General features: G+C 34.3%; 1 protein-coding gene across 4 annotated transcripts in view; it reads right to left on the bottom strand.

Moving 5' to 3' along the window:
* sdccag8 (SHH signaling and ciliogenesis regulator sdccag8) overlaps positions 1-17396 on the bottom strand; it is a 93360-nt gene that overhangs the window by 67829 nt on the left and 8135 nt on the right. For all 4 annotated transcript variants that reach the window (XR_012388556.1, XR_012388558.1, XM_021480592.2 and 1 more), the window contains exons 9-13: positions 15630-15768; positions 12410-12562; positions 9637-9771; positions 7932-8048; positions 7590-7732 (exon numbers count right to left, since the gene is read on the bottom strand). Coding sequence is in view for 2 of the 4 variants with exons in the window: in XM_021480592.2 (XP_021336267.1) it covers positions 7590-7732; positions 7932-8048; positions 9637-9771; positions 12410-12562; positions 15630-15768 (687 nt within the window). In the remaining 2 variants the exon portion in view is untranslated. The remainder of the gene's footprint in view (positions 1-7589; positions 7733-7931; positions 8049-9636; positions 9772-12409; positions 12563-15629; positions 15769-17396) is intronic.

The following is a 17396-nucleotide window of genomic DNA, read 5'->3' as shown; positions in this document are numbered from 1 at the left end:
AAGAGATTTTAAACATTGTGGCATAGTGAATTATAACATTTGTAATTTTAAGAAACATAAAAGGCTAATGTTACTAAATTATTTATACAATAAAGACTATGCAGTGTTATTTTACATTTAATGACAAAATTTCTTTACCTTAATACTGTTCGACTCCGCAGAAAACAAAGCACGGTTTACTTCACTTTCTTTTTTCTGTTGTAATTTGTTTGCTCTTGTAATTTGTTCAGTATTATTACGCATGAATCACTCCCTTATAAAATAAGCCCAATTTATAGAATTGAAATCAGAATTATTAAACCCCCTTTAAAATTCCTTTTCTTTTTAAATATTTCCCACATACTGTTTAACAGAGCAAGGAAATTTTTACAGTATGTCTGATAATATTTTTTCTTCTGGAGAAAGTCTTATTTGCTTTATTTCAGTTATAATAAAATCACTTTTTAAAAACCATTTTAAGATCAAAATGATTAGCCTCTTTAAGCTATATATTTTTTTCTACAGAACAAACCATCATTATACAATAACTTGCCTAATTACACTAATCTTAACCTAATTAACCTAGTTAAGCCTTTAAATGTCACTTTAAGCCAGGGATGTCAAACTCAATTCCTGGAGGGCCGCAGCTCTGCACAGTTTAGTTCCAACGCTAATTAAACACACCTGATCAAACTAATTGAGTCCTTCAGGCTTGTTTGAAACCTACAGGAAAGTGTGTTGGAGCAGGGTTGGAACCAAACTGTGCAGGGCTGCGGCCCTCCAGGAATTGAGTTTGACATCCCTGCTTTAAGCTGTATAGAAGTGTCTTGAAAAATATCTAGTAAAATATTATTTACTGTCATCATGGCAAAGATAAAATAAATCTGTTATTGGAAATGAGTTATTAAAACTCTTATGTTTAGAAATGTGTTGAAAAAAATCTCTCCGTTAAACAGAAATTGGGGAAAAAAATAAACAGGGGGTCTAATAATTCAGGGGTCTAATAATTCTCACTTCAACTGTATATAATATGATGACTTTTTTCCAAATACAGTTGTTCATTTGGTGGAAAAATTTAATAATTGCAACGTCAGATTTTTCCAATATTGTGCAGTCCTAAATCAAAACTAAGAGCACATACATGCCATGTTCCAAGTGGCTCCGTTTTGTTTTATCTATATATTTTAATGCATTTGGAAAAATAGTCTAATTTACAGGGCAGCCATAGCCTAATGGTTAGAGAGTTGGACTTGTGAGTCCTAGCATCGGCAAAGATTGTAAGTGTTTGGAGTGAAAAAAAAACAGCACTCTCGCCACCCTCAATACCGATTACCCTCAATACAGATGTGAGTCCCTTGAGTAAAGCACCGATCCCCCAACTGTTTCTCTGGAGCCGCAGCAATGGCTGCCCACTGCTCCGGGTGTGTGTTCACTGCTGTGTCTGTGCACTTGGGATAGGTAAAATGCAGAGCACAAAATCTGAGTATGGGTCACCATATTTGGCCACATGTCTTTCACTTTCACTACGTGTCAGCATTGTCAGTTTAAGTCAATGATGTTATAATATACACTGTCGTTCTAAGTTTGGACTGAATATACTGTATTTTAAAATACATTATATTCTTAAGGTGGCAAAGTTATATTTTAAGCAGCATTACTCTAGTCTTTAGTGTCACATGATCCATTAAATCATTCTAATATGCTGATTTGATGCTAAATAATAATTTCTCATAATTACCAATGCTGAAAACAGCTTTGTGGAAAGTACATACAAGTTTTTCTTCCATAATTAAAAAGTTGAAGTCTTTACTCTCACTTTGAATCCTTGTGGCTGCACCCATCGACTGGTCAACAATGGTTGGGTGAACTATCTTATGGAAGAGCACCGAGTATGGACTTAAACATGATATTTTATTGAATTCTACTAAGAGTGTGTTTATGATTTGCAGAACCAAAGAGGTTCAATGTATACAATTTTGAGGTTTTAGGCTAACTAATAGGAGTCTTACTGTGTGTCTGTGCGTAAAAGTATTTCTGAGCACACGACCAACAATGATGATATTCAAAGGCAAAGCAGTATATACAGGCAAACAGACTTTTAAATAAGTTTACCTTTTGTACAGATGAGGTAAAGATATCGGGTTAAATCATACAGTAAAACCCTCACTTAGACCAGTTAGACCATAACTATAGAGCATCTAACTTATAGATGCTTCAAAGTTGCCTATAATGATGCTTTGAGAAATCTACTAAAGACACCTAGAGGACATGCAAGCAAAATGTTTGTAAATGCAAGCATTATCACTTTTAAAGCACTGTTACAAAGTGTTGAGTATATGTATGAGCCAGATTTTTGCTTGCAACAACTAGATTATTCTGGGGTTATCACATATAGAGCTTAGTACTACGCACTATGAATCAGAGCTGTGGAAACATTTTTTGTGTAAATTGTTATAGTCTGTGTTAGATGTTATGCATTATATATGTTTATCTTGAGCCTGTAATAAAGTTTGGATGAATGAATGAAACTATTTGGTAACATTTTCTTTGAAGCTTGTATGTTTAATGTATTGTAAGAGTATTTTTGGTGCATTATAATGCATGTACAATCCCTTGTGAATAAAAATATATTCAGTACTAAAAAATAAGAACATGTAGTCCCAGCACAGTGCATTCTGAAAATTTGAGACACAAGAGCCTGGATCCCAGTGATCTCTATAGGTTTAATGTATCATACATGCACTGATTTGCAATAAACTCTAAGCACTCACACCCCAAATACAGAAGAAAATCAAATACAGAACATTTTCTTGTTGCAGCTCATTGATACCCTGGCAACTTACGAATTGCTTGCTTGTTTATTTATTTGACACTACTCCATGCATCCATTCTCAGCTTCTCTTGATCCACTATAGCACTGGAGACAGAATTATGGACTCAATATTTTCAGCTTCTCAGAGACACATTGAGCATTTTTACAATAAAGATATTTACACATTAGTCCATTTTATTCAGAGTGTTTGTAAGATGCTCTTCAAAACGTATTACTATTTAATGGTTGCCAATAGTTACTTGGCATTATTACTGCTGTTATGATTATTCATAAGATTCATGGCAGAATATAATGTTTATAAGACATGCATTAAATTAAGAGTACATTTTTAATGCATTAGAAATGCAGGCTTCATAGAAAGAGTCATCTATTGTTTCTTTGAAAAACATACCGACAAATTTCTGTAGACCAGTTAGGTATTCATCAGATGAGTAACATACAGGGCTTTATTTTGACGGTCCATGCGCAGAGCGCAGGGCACAAACGCTTTCAGGGCGTGTCAGAATGCATTTTTGCTAATTTAAGGACGGGAAAATCCGCTTTGTGCCAAGGCGCATGATCTAAAAGGGTTGAGTTTATTTTCTTAATGAGTTATAGGTGTGTTTTGAGAATAAACCAATTAGAGCCTCATCTCCCATTCACTTTAAGAGCCAGCTGCGTCGCGCCAGAAGCGCATTTTGACGTAAAGTAAGTTCACTTTCGCTTTTGCTCTCGTGGATAGGGAAACCTTTACGCACAGACATCAATTAGCCTATAAATAATTCATTTTGTTTGTTAAGCGCAAAGATTTGTTTCAAAACTATTTCTAAATTCAGTTCTAATTTCTAGCAAACGAATAAATGAACAATAATAACCATGTGTGGTCAAAATACTGAGTTATTTCCAAATACCTGCCATGCCCCATATGGTCTAAAATTTGAAAGGTGGACAAATCTAAGCTTGTTTTTAATAAAACAAATATAAATATGGATATAATAAATAATACTGCTAATAATAATAACTTTATACAAAAACAAATTAAATGAACTGAAAAAGCCTCCCAAGATGAAGAAAGTAAGGCAGTGGTTTTTAAATCTTCATGTCTAGAAATTAATATGTTTTGTAATATTTTTATCATTTATATTTATATCCTGTATATTGACCTTATTCTAAAATGCGGAAGTGCGCCTGTTTTCGCGATTGTCTTAGAACTTCCGTTTCAGTCGCCTATGGGAGAAATGACAAGGAATAATAAACGGCAAAAAACGGTCAAACTACTTGCTCTACAAACAAATGTTTGCATGACCATACAGATCAAGTAGAATAATATAACAAGGAAATATAAGTTTACAACATCAAACAGCGAAACGAGCAGTTTTTAATGTCTAAAATTGAATGGAAGTGAATGAGACCGGAAGTCTCGTGCCAAAAAGATTCAAATGGCAGCGCCAGCTCGTCTGCGGAGAATAAGGTCAATATCCTTATTATTAATATCTGCGCCAGACAATAGACCGACTTTGTTCTGGTCTAAAGATAAGACTATTTACAGTTTCTTAAAATAGCAACGCGCCAAAACACGCCTGCTTTTTTAGACCAAAATGCCTATGGGCACACATTTGAGCGCAAATATATTTGCTATTTAAACAGCGTGGCGCAACACCTCAAAATGACCCTTGCGCCGAGCTAAAAGTAGCAAAAGAGTATTGCGCCGCGCCTTGCGCCACATTGCGCCGGGTGTATGATAGGGCCCACAGTCTCTGGATATAATGGTTGTACTATGAGCATTTATTTTCAGCATAATTTTACTGGCAAGTAAACTAGTTTCAGTTCCAATCTGACAGCACCACAGCAATCTCTAGTACAAGACCTGAAGAACAACAGTACATGGCAAAGACTATCTGACAGGCAAATGTCAATTACTGCACATCACATCAAAACACAATCATCAAAGAGAAAAGCTGAATAGAAACGGAATAACTAAGGCTCAGTGCATAGTGGCATGAGGCTAATGTCCTTAAAATTAAAGGAATTGTTCCTGTGATTTCATGAAATTTAAGTCAGGTTTTAGAGGAGTAGATGTCAACTTAAAATGATTGAATGCGATGGCCCCACAAAGTGTTTAGACATCCAAGCCACACTTAAAACATTTAAAAAGCCAAGCAACTCCACCTGTAAGTGAATGGCATGATATTGTAATGGAGGTGTATAATATGAAAGTACTGACACTTTCCTTCAGACATTTTTTTATTTTAATGTACCCGGAATTCAATGGATTTTCCATTCCTAATGGGGCAGATATGTAACACTTAACAGTAATTTATATGGCAGGATCTGGTCAAATAAATATAAAAACCTATTAATGTAATTTAGTTTGTATCTAGTGATTAAAAAAAAAAAGGCCAAGGAAAGCATTTTAGAATTTTTTTGATATGCAGTTTAGAAGAATGAAGACAAAAGTATTTGCCTCTGCAAGAACACTTATATGAACCTTTTGTATATTTGTATTGTATATCTTATTGACACCAGCTAATTAGGGTTGACAAAAAACAGCTGAAGGTCAGTTATAAAAATTGCATAATTGGGATTTGTTCACAGGTGACAAGATTTAGAAGGGTTTAGATGACATTAACACTTTTTTAAATTAAATAAAAAAAAATAGGTCCCACTTTATATTAAGTGTCCTTAACTACTATGTACTTACATCAAAAAAATAAATACAATGTACTTACTGTGTTTATGATATATTTGAGAACACTTGTGGTGCTTTTGAGTTGGGATAGGGGTTGGGTTATGGACAGGTTTGGTGGCATGGGTAGGTTTAATGGTGGGTTAAGGTGTAAGGAATGGTCAACAATGTATTTACAAATGTAGTTACAAAAGTTAATTACAGATGTAATTACATACATGTAATTAATCAAGCACAAGTACACAGTAAATACATGTATTTACACAATAAGAATATTGTAACAAACTATTAGTTCCTGTGTAAATACAAATTAGTTAAGGCCACTTAATATAAAGTGGGACCAAAAAATAAAATGATGACAAATGTATCATCAACAGCGACAGGTATTATAAAAAAAAAATAAAAACTGGTCTGTAAATAGAACTAAACATTGAAATGCATGTATAATCCCATATAAACTACCTTACAATACGTTGTATCATCAGAAACATAATCGTAACAACAGTTAAATCAAGTCTCGATGCATTATAATGCACGCAAAATCTACTGATGCATGCATAACTGTTTATTTTGTATATTTAAAAAGGAATCCTTAAATTATAATTTATTATAACTGCAATGGATAACATTTTCAAAGATTTTTTTATTGCTATGTGATTCATTGGCTTGAGAATAAAAAAAAAATAAAAAATTTTTTTTAGCTGTATACAGCATGATCTAAATGGGTCATTATGAGGCACTGGTATTATAAAGCAAAACAATTGGTGTACGCATAGAACTGAACATCATCTACAAAAATATTAAACCAAAGCCTTGGCAAATAAGCTTTCTGTCACATAAAAATGTAAACACTGGCATGTTTTTTGTATTTATTTATTTATTTATTTATTTTTATCTCAAAGTGCCAGCAACTGATGACTTTTTTTAAGCTAAACCACAGTTTCAGCTACAATTTAAACAGGTACAAATTTTAAAAGTTACATACAGTAGAATCACAATGGACTAAGGGCGAGTAAATTAACAGCTAATTTTCATTTTCGGCTAAACTATATCTTTAAAAAAACTACATGCTTTTTAGGGCCACTATATATGGTAATAAAAACTATGATTCATGAAGCATAATGTTCCGTTGTGGCTAGCTGGCAGTAGCTCTAAATTATAGTAATAAACTGCTAAATTGCACTCACCAGCAATGTAAGTGCTTTACTGAGCCAAAAACTTTCTCTCTCGTATATAATAATAACGGTGGGAGGTGTTAAATCTGATCTATTCTTCTTAATCTAGAGCTATAATCTATTTGCTTTCTAATAAGCCAGGATTACTTGGACAAATGTTACTGAAAAACACTGCTTATTCGCTGTTTATAGCCTATTCTGCTCTGATTTTCATCAATGTTTGAGCAGATTTTTGCAAGAAGTAAATCAACTTTTAAAGCAAAGTTTAAATCTATGGTTCACCCAAAAATGAAAATTCTGTCATCATTTACTCATCCTCCACTTCTTCCTAGATATTTTCTTTTCTTTCTAGGGTTTCACATACTGTAAGACAAATATTTAACACAAAAGGCGCTGTTGATTCATAAGACAACATCTTTGCTGTAATATCCTTCGAATAAAAAAAAAGGTGACAGCTCTATCTACAAGGTCTGCTTTAGATTTAATTAAATGGTGTGAATTTAATTTGACGACCAAAATATATTTATATTTGTGTTTAATGCCAGCTCATTATCATGGATTCGAATACGAGTGAAATGGGCACATATGTGGAAAATGTATAAATGTATGAGACGCCGCATATGCACGATTCCCTCCATACTGATTTACACAAAAATAGCACGAGTCCGATTAAAAATAAAGTTCTTTGGGGAGAAAAAAAAATTTATTCAACTTTATTCCCAGCTAAACTGAATGATGTTATGGAGAGAGAGCAAGAGAGTATGTGCCTGTCTCTCCGGCCCTGTATTCCTGGTGCGTGGTGGACTGTGGCGGTGGCAGCCGGTGGCTAGTGGCGATTTAATAAAGTGCGGGTGCCCTCCCGCCGGTCAGCTGGCACTGTATCGTGGCCAGTGGACGGGCGCAGTGTTGTGGCATGTAATAGGATTAAGGGGGTTACCTGGTGAGGTGCAGTTGGCGCTGGGCGCGGCTTAGCCCCTCAGCCAGGCCTGCTGCCTCCGCCCGGGCTCGGCCCTCTGCCCTCTGGGCCTCCTCCAAACGCTGCCGGTAACCGCTCAGCTCCACACCCAACTTCTGTACTTCCTGAACCCCATGAGAGGATAGAAAAAGACCAAACAATTGCTCACTTTTGCATTCAAATCTACATGTTTTTTTACACGTGTAAATTTATTTTATAAAATAAAATAAAAAATTAATATACACTTAACATTAAGCGTTGCTAAAATATTTACTAAAAAACTGCTTTTAAAAAAATAAATAAATAAATAAAATAAGTACATACCTGCTCTGCCAGTTCTAGTTGGCGGCCTAATTTGGAGCTGATGTCCCTCACGTCTCTCTCTGCCTCCTCTTTCTTCAGCTGGGCCTGGCTCAACAGAAAGCGCAGCTCTGCACACATCTGACACAAGCATACATGCCACTTAAAGCAAAAGTCCAGAGTAAGTTTCAATAGTCCTGTCTGCCATTTAGGAGAAAAATGTTAATTCATATATTCTACTCAAATTCATTGAGGACATCCTTGCTGTGTCTTTTTATCAGCTCTGAAAACTTCTACTAGCGCAATTACTGCATCCAATCCACCAGATTAGCTAATAATATAGTTCTACTGCCATCTAGTGGCAACACATTTTCCATACAAAAATGACTGAACACATCATTAATGGCAACGATGTATAAATATAACATTCAATTAATCAGTGTTGAAGGTCAACCAAAAAGGTTTACAAGCCTGTCATCATTTACTCACCCTCCACCCGTTTCATTATTTTCTATTGAACTCAAAGATATTCTAAAGAATCACTTTAAAAGTGGTAACCATTTAATTAAATCTAAAGCAGACCTTGTTTACAGACCTGTCATCTTTTTTTATTCAAAGGATATTACAGCAAAGATGTTGTCTTATAAATCAACAGCGCCTTTTGTGTTAAATATTTGTCTTACAGTAAAAATATCAGTAAATTAATCACAATTAATTGTCATTATTTGATCTAAAACACAGTTATTTGTAAATTTCTCAGTCCTCAACAAAAGAGGACAAAGAGATGCTGATTTAATTTTAGCAAAGAACGAGACAAAACAATTCTGTAATTTGCAAAGGCAAACAAAGATCATATTTCACATAATATTATATTATATTATTCATTCATTTATTTTCTTTTCGGCTTAGTCCCTTTATTATTCTAGGGTCGCCACAGCGGAATGAACCGCCAACTTATCCAGCATATTTTTTACACAGCGGATACACAGCTGCAACCCATCACTGGGAAACATCCATAGACACTCATTCACACTCATACACTACGACCAATTTAGCTAGCCCAATTCACCTGTACAGCATGTCTTTGGACTGTGGGGTGGAAACTGAAGCACTCGGAGGAAACCCACAGGAACATAGAGAAAAACTGCAAACTCCACACAGAAATGCCAACAGACCCAGCCTAGGCTCAAACCAGTGGCATTCTTGCTGGGAGGTGATCATGCAACCCACTGCACCACCGTGACACCCTTTATTATTATATATTATATTATATTATATTATATTATATTATATTATATTTTATTATATTATATTATATTATATTATATTATATTATATTATATTATATTATATTATATTATATTATATTATAATATATTATGACTGTGAAGCACTAATTAAGCTATAAAAAGCCAGTTGAATCATGCAATACACTTTTAAAATAATGCTCACACTTTTGTTAGTTTGTTTTGATGCAAGTTGAATGAGAGACATTTTTGGCTGCGTTTGGCACATTTTGATTTCAGACTTTTTTGGACATTCTGTCATATTTGCACAATGTTTCCTCTTGAATTGTTCAAAAAAATAAAAATGAAACAACATGATCAACACTAAATCATTTGAAATTCCTCCACAATTAAACATCGGCTCATTATATTTTGCAAAGTTTTAACGTATTGAGAAAGTGTCAAACTTCAACCATCTTTGAGTGTTTTACAGAGGGCCCTACCTTGCTGCTGTCAGTTTCTTGTACGGTAAGCTTTTTATAAGCTTCTTCCAGCTGACTGTTGAGCGAGTTTCGATCTCTTTCTCCTCTATCCAACAGACCCTGCAATTCAGCCACTTTCTGAGACAGACTGCTCAGCTAAAAATGAGAAACAACACAAAATTAATCAATGGATTAAGAAAAAGTCAACTTTTGCAAATAATGTGAAAATTGAAAAAGAAAATGAAAAAAAAAGTAAAATATGCAAATAATTTAGAATGTAAAATATGGCATATGGAATATTATCTGATTTTATACTTCTAAAATTCATGCAAAAGGCACAAACCATTATCAAGAATTTCTAAAATCTAGTTTACATGCAGGTTTTCAATACTTAATTTGTAATGTAATAAATGATTCAATTACGAAATAAGGAAAAGCTGGCTTATTTTATTCCTCATTTATTAGTCACTTTGGATACAAAAACAAAGTCTAGATTACTATCATTAATATTATTATAAATATTACTATAATGAGCAAATATAAACATAAGAATGTAAAACAGAAGCACTGTTCTCTGTCTCTTAATCCCTACTATACTGTTCATGAAATAACATGCATAATAAAGAGTCTTTCCTTTTTTAAACTGGATTTTGCTTACAGTTATATACTTTTTTCCTATGCACCAAATTTTAAAAGAGTAAAAGAATTAACAAATGACTTTCAACAAGAATAACCATGGAAGTTTGAATATTTCCAGACATGTTAAATATTGATTAGCAGAAACACTAAGAGCCCTATCATACACCCGGCGCAATGTGGCGCTAGGCCCGGCGTAGTAGTCTTTTGGTAGTTTCAGCTTGGCGCAAGAGTCGTTTTGAGGCGTTGCGCTACGCTGTTTAAATAGCAAATGCATTTGCGCTCATATGTGTGCCCATAGGCGTTCTGGTCTAAAAAGGAAGGCGTTCTGAGGCGAATAGCTGGCGCGTTGCTATTTTGGGAAACTATAATAGATTTTTCAATATACCAAAACAAACCCGGTCAAATCTCCAGAGCAAAGTTGCGCCTCGCTTACACACTGCTTAATACACACAGGAAGATGTTAAGCAATACGCAAATATCTTTACATATGAAAAAATAATATATAAAGGATATATATATAGGATATAATAAGAATATATATAGGATATAAATATAAGAATTGAAAAATTACAAAACATTATTTTCTAGCCTACATAAATATGAAAAAACACTGTTTTTATGCCTTCATCTCAGGAGGCTTTTTCAGTTCATTCATAACAAATTGTCATTCATGACAAATAAAGTTTTTATTATTAGCAGTATTATTTATTATATCCATATTTATATTTGTTTTATTAAAAACAAGCTAAGATTTGCCCACCTGCAGGTTTTAGACCATATGGGGCACAGCATGTGTTTTAGGATATAACTCAGGTTTTTAAACACACTTCGTTATTATTGTTCATTTATTCGTTTGCTGGAAATTAGAACAGAATTTAGAAATAGTTTTGAAACAAATATTTGCGATTAACAAATGAAATTAATTATTTATAGGCTAATTGATGTCTGTGCGTACAAGGTTTCCCTATCCACGAGAGCGAAAGTGAAAGTATTCTAAGTAGATGCTCTGTTTAACAGTTTTCTGTTAAAAAAAAACTGTTTACTGTTAACTGTTTGCTTGTGAAATGGTCAGTTGTTCCACTTACACTTACTTTACGTCATGTAAATAGCAAATGCACTAATGGCGCAACGCAAGGCTCTTAAAGGGAATGGGAGATGAGACTCTGATTGGTTTATTCTGAAAACACACCTATAACTCATTAAGAAAATAAACTCAACCCTTTTAGACCATGCGCCACGGCGCAAAGCAGATTTTTCCATCCTTAAATGAGTAAAAATGCATTCTAACATGCCCTGAAAGCGTCTGCAGCCTGCGTTTTATGCATGGACCGTCAAAATAGAGCCCTGAGTATTTCTAAATGATTTCTTCCTTTTAGCAGATAACAAATATTGCATTCAACTGCTTTACAATCATTTAAGTAAACTCTGTCAACAGAGAGTACAAGTGAGACAATTACATTTTAAAGCATCAGTGTAAAAACAAACCTAAAAAAGATACAGGTTTGTGGGGGGAAATGAGGGATTATTTGTGTATTTACAGACTTGTTACATTGCAAAAATCTTTTACCATAACTATTCGTGATCTATCATTTCACAGTTAATTTCATTATTTTTTCTGAAGTCTTAAAATCCATAATGAAGAAATATTTAGTTCATTTGTAAAATCATGGATTACTTCTGTAGCAAATTAAAAAAATGCACTAAATAATTCTGAGCTCCAAAAATATAAACTTCATTTTGAAGTAGGACTAAAGGATAATGAAACGCCACACGCTTTGTAAGAGCTTTTTAAAGTTAATACATTTATATTTATGGAGCTTTGGTGTTTCCACCTTTACGATTTTTTGTTCTATAGCAGAACCACATCATTTTTAAAAAATGTAACCCCTGCAGATCAGATGTCTCACATAGTCTAAAATGCAGCAGACTTTGATTGCATAATTAGTAAAGCAGCCACGCAAAATATGATCCATCTACATTTGCCATGTCAAAATTGTAGGTGTACTATAATAAAACTGACACTAGAGGGCAGCATAAAACAAATTTGTTGAACCACCCAATCCCTCTATACAAACAGTCAAAAACTTCAGTTATGTAAAACATGACACAAAAATATGAGGAACAACAATATATAGTATTGTTGTAAATTACTAACAGTCTGCATGAGTTCTTCCCTCTCTTTCTTGCTCTCTGAACGCGCTGCCTCCCTGGCCTGAGAGATTTTGTCCTGCTCAGATGCCAGCTCTCTCTCCAGTCTCTCTCTCTGTCTAGTCAGCTCATTGTGAAAATGCTCACACTGCACCAGCGCCTGCAGGTGCACAACAACAGAGCACAAGTTAAAGAGACATGAAGACTTAAAACACATCTGTGAGATGTTATTAGATATGCATTAGAGTTCCCACACAAATTCTCTAACTTTTACCTGCCTAAAAAGGTGACATTTCCATGGCATGCTATGCTCAAACAATTATAATTTCATGCAAAGCATAAGCAATAGCATTTCTCACTAATTTAATAGACATTATGAGAGCAAAAATGGATAACATACCACTTTTTTTTAATAAAAAAAAAAACAAGAGCACCCCGTTATGCATGGAATAATAATGATTTTTAGGGTACACAATGGTTTGGAAAAGTCAAGGTTTTAAAACCGCCAAGATTTTCTGCTATGCCATTGCTACGGTTTATGATTTTTGTTTTCCTTTTTTTTGTTTGTTTGTTTTTTTTGTGTTTGTTTGTTTGTTTGTTTTTAGGACAACAGTATCTCCAGCAGAAAAGATGTCCAAAGATGCCATTTTAAATAGTAAAGAAATCTGTGTTGAAACTAATGGAGACAGCAGAAGTCAATGATTCTTTTGAAATATATAGACTGACATGTTTACTGTTCCAAAATACTTTAAATGTTCCTCAAAATAAACTATTGTGTTCAAAATGAAAAAAAAAAGATTTTCATTAAAAAAAACATTTCAGAGCAGTAATCACAATACAGTAAAACTTTGATATTTTTATCCAAGGTTATCATACCGTCAGAATCTTATACCGGGCCATGCCTACACCCAGTCTAACAACTTCCTAGTCATTAAAGTAGGGCTGCAGAAAAGTGGAAAAAAAACTGACATTGCAATGTTTTAATATATTGCAATATGAAAACCATTTTACTCAATGATTTGAATAGCTCAATTTAGAAAGAATTCCTAATTTAATATTGACTAGGATTATTTCTTAAAACAGATAATCGGCATAAATCAAAGAGATAGTGTTTTATGAGTTTCTGAAACGAGTCTAACGTATTCAGGTATAGACATTAAATGTAAATAAATTGCACTGCATAGTCTTCATTTTATAAAACATCTTGGTAAAATGTTATAATTTCTTGTACACAAATGAACAAAAATTCGCTCTATTAAGGTTAAACCTCACAATGTGGTTCCTGGAAAACTATAATCTCCACTCAAATTTGCTAATGGATGAATAAACAAACTAAACTGACATTGCAGATTCTGTGTTGTGACTACTGCGGATTTGTACATTGCGATATCAATGCTGAAATGATATACTGTGCAGCCCTTTTTTGAAGTCAAAGCTCTTAAAATGAAATTTGTCCTTCTATGCTTGCCTTACCTAACAAGTACAGTTAGTAGGGCTGTATGATTAATCGAAAAGTTATCGAAATCGACATTTAGAATCAATAAATCGATCAATTTCCCCCACCACCAGCTAGCGTTTTGGAGTTGTTACTGCAGTGCAACACAAACAGCAGGCAGGAGTATCACTGCATGACTACGCACAAGGCACGCGCAGTGTCATGGCTATCACTTGAGTTATTTTATTTAGAAGAGATACTGCTTTTTTCTACTTTTAATATGAAAAACATCAAAAATAACTTATTTTGTTTCCATAAGTGCAAGTTATTCATTTTCATTTTTTATAAGAAAAAAAAGTAACTGTTGGTTTTAGGCAATGTTTTTTTAAATCCAGCTGTTCAACACTAATTCATTTATTCATTATCTTGTCGGTTTAGTCTCTTTATTAATCTGGGGTCGCCACAGCGGAATGAACCGAAAACTTATCCAGCAAGTTTTTATGCAGCGGATGCCCTTCCAGCCGCAACCCATCTCAGGGAAACATCCACACACACTCATACACTACAGACAATTTAGCCTACCCAATTCACCTGTACCGCATGTCTTTGGACTGTGGGGTAAACCGGAGTACCCGGAGGAAACCCACACGAATGCAGGGAGAACATGCAAACTCCACACAGAAACGTCAACTGAGCCAAGGATCGAACCAGCGACCCAGCGACCTTCTTGCTATGAGGCGAACGTGCTACCCACTGCATCACCCCTGTTCAACACTAATGTTCAATAAATAAATAATCATAGATAGTAGATGTGTGTTTCCTATAATTATTTTAAATTCAAGTAATGCACCATTTAAAAATATCTCAATTGTGATATGTGAGCACATTTACTGCACAAAACCTGTCCGTGAACTAAAAAAAAAAAGAAATAATCGTTCATTAATCGTAATTGAGTTCAAATGTTTAATTAATCAAGATTTAGATTTTAGGACAAACCGCCCAGCCCTGACAGTCAGTTAACAAGTGACTGCAAGTTGACCGGTAGGAAAGGAATAAAATTATGCAGAAAAATAGAAATAAGTAAAACTTGTGAAGTGTTATAAAAACATCACATTTTGAAAAACGGAAACCAACATGTAAAGTGATTAACAAAAATCCCTGATATTTCATGACTATAAATATGGAAATTGACTTCCAAATTCTGGAATAGACATTTTAAAATTCCAGGATATTTCAGAAATTACATGACCTGTGGAAACCCTCGTAAATTGTGTTTCTGTGTGTGTATGTGTGTGGACTCTTTCTAGCACTAAAGGTACATTTTAAGCATTACCTGAAATGATATACAACAAATGTAAAATTAACATTAAACTCAATCCATTATTTATGTAAAATCATGCAAAATGCCCAAATGTTAAAGACAGCACTTGATTATGTTGATGCTGAGAGATCTGCTGCCAGAACTGCACTAACTGCAGCACTGCATCTCAGTAGATTGTGTGTGTGTGTGTGTGTGTGTGTGTGTGTGTGTGTGTGTGTGTGTGTGTGTGTGTGTGTGTGTGTGTGTGTGTGTGTGTGTGTGTGTGTGTGTGTGTGCTGCTTGCATTGCTAGTGTGCATTTAAATGAGCAAATTAGCCGTCTTTACGCAACTCCTTCCCACATGACAATTCAATGAGACAGATCAATGAGTAACCCTACATGTAGTATATCTATTCTACACAGTTCACCGTATGCATTTAGGATCATGCAAAACAGTAAAATGCTTATTCAAGTAATGTTAACAACACATACTCTTGTCTTCTCCAGGTTGGCCTCTTCTGCCATCTCTACTGCCTGTTTGACCTGCTGATAGGCTCCCCATTCTCTCTGCTGGGCGTCAGTCTGACTGGCCCTCAGAGAGCAGAGAACGGTCATCAGCTCATCTCGCTCTCTAACAAACACACAAACATATGCATCTCATCGGGTTTCCCAAAGCAGCCATTGATCTGACACATAATCAGCACAGCAGCTGTTTGGCTTCATGGCCAGTCAAGACTCCTTTCAACCTTGCTGTAAGGATGTATAATTGACAGAATTAACACAGAGATCAATTCAAGTGGTCAAAGGAGGCTAACGGTGTTAATTAACCCAGATGATCGTTCCCAAGGCATTCGCTACATCAATGCATTGTATGTGAAGTTATTTAGCTTGAGTTCGAAAATAATGTACAGTTATTGTGCATGAGTCTTATAAAAATATATGACTGAAAACGAACACATATTTTGACAATTTATTAGAGATGCACCAATGTACTGGTCAATAAACGATATGGTCCAATAAAAGTGATAATATCCTAATGATCAAAGCAGGTTGCAAAAAAAATGCATGTGGCTAGGGCTGCACGATTCTGGCTAAAATGAGTCACCATTTTTTTTGCTTAAAATCAAGGTTGCAATTTTCTTACGATTCTGTAGATGAAAAATAAAGGTTAATACGAGTAGGCTATTATAACTTTTTTCCTCAAACATATGGTAAAAGTTGGTTAAAATGCTAAATTTTGAATAGACTTGGAATGATGGACTTGAACAGACTTGAAATGTCCTGCTTGTTAATTCACACTAAAGTGACGACAAACTATTCATAATTCTAAAGCTGAATTATTATGTTTGAGATATATGCTTGTCATTTGTCTTTGACAACATTAGTAGACCATTTTTATCACTGGTAAAATAAAACATTTGGTTGTTATAAGATTTCATATAACATTGTATAGGCTAGAGTAGTCACACTGACCCAGCAAACATTTTTCATGCACAAACCTTTGTGTTTGCTATGAAAGAAAAAACATATCAAATGTTTGTCTAATCATAACTCTAAAATGCGATATGAGCATTTAAATGATGTGCAGACTTTTCATTTTACTTTTCACTGCCGAGCGCGCTCATTTCATGGCTGCATCACTTTGAGTTCAGTTTGCAGTAAACTGAACGTTATTTACAACTTTATTACCTGTTATTTAAAATCCAATGCAGCCTGAAGTAGACATGATTGGCGGGCATGTGCGTGTCCTCTTGATAGTAAACAAACAGTGCATCAGCTTATGTGTGATTTGGAATACGTCATTAAAAAGACAATTTTTGTTGAATTATCACTTATAAATTCAGTATTTGACACTTTTAACGCTATTTAGAGGTGTAGAAATGTAAAACATGCAGACTTGTGAGAACGCCTTTATGCTTCTCTCCTGACCTTGAAAATATAATTGGCTGAATTGTGGAAAAGCTGAATTAAGATTGCTCATAGGGTCGATTTGAGATTATAATCTTTTTCCGATTAACTGTGCAGCCCTACATGTGGCACAAGTATAAAAAAAAAAAACAGTGTAAAATCAGGTGACGTTGATGACTTGATTTTTGAGTTGCCATATTAGCTTCTCTGGCTATGTCATTGCAAAATAAAAAAACAGATTAAGTTTACAACATATCACTTTTCTATAATTATAAAAAAAAAGCAAAAAAAAAAGTCATCAACATCAATAAATAATACATAAAATTTATAAACAACAATAATAATAATAAT

Source organism: Danio rerio, chromosome 13, assembly GCF_049306965.1.
Source record: "Danio rerio strain Tuebingen ecotype United States chromosome 13, GRCz12tu, whole genome shotgun sequence".
In the NCBI taxonomy this organism is placed as follows: Eukaryota; Metazoa; Chordata; class Actinopteri; order Cypriniformes; family Danionidae; genus Danio; species Danio rerio.
Note: the sequence above shows the minus strand (reverse complement) of the source record. Positions and strands in the feature narration are given on the sequence as shown.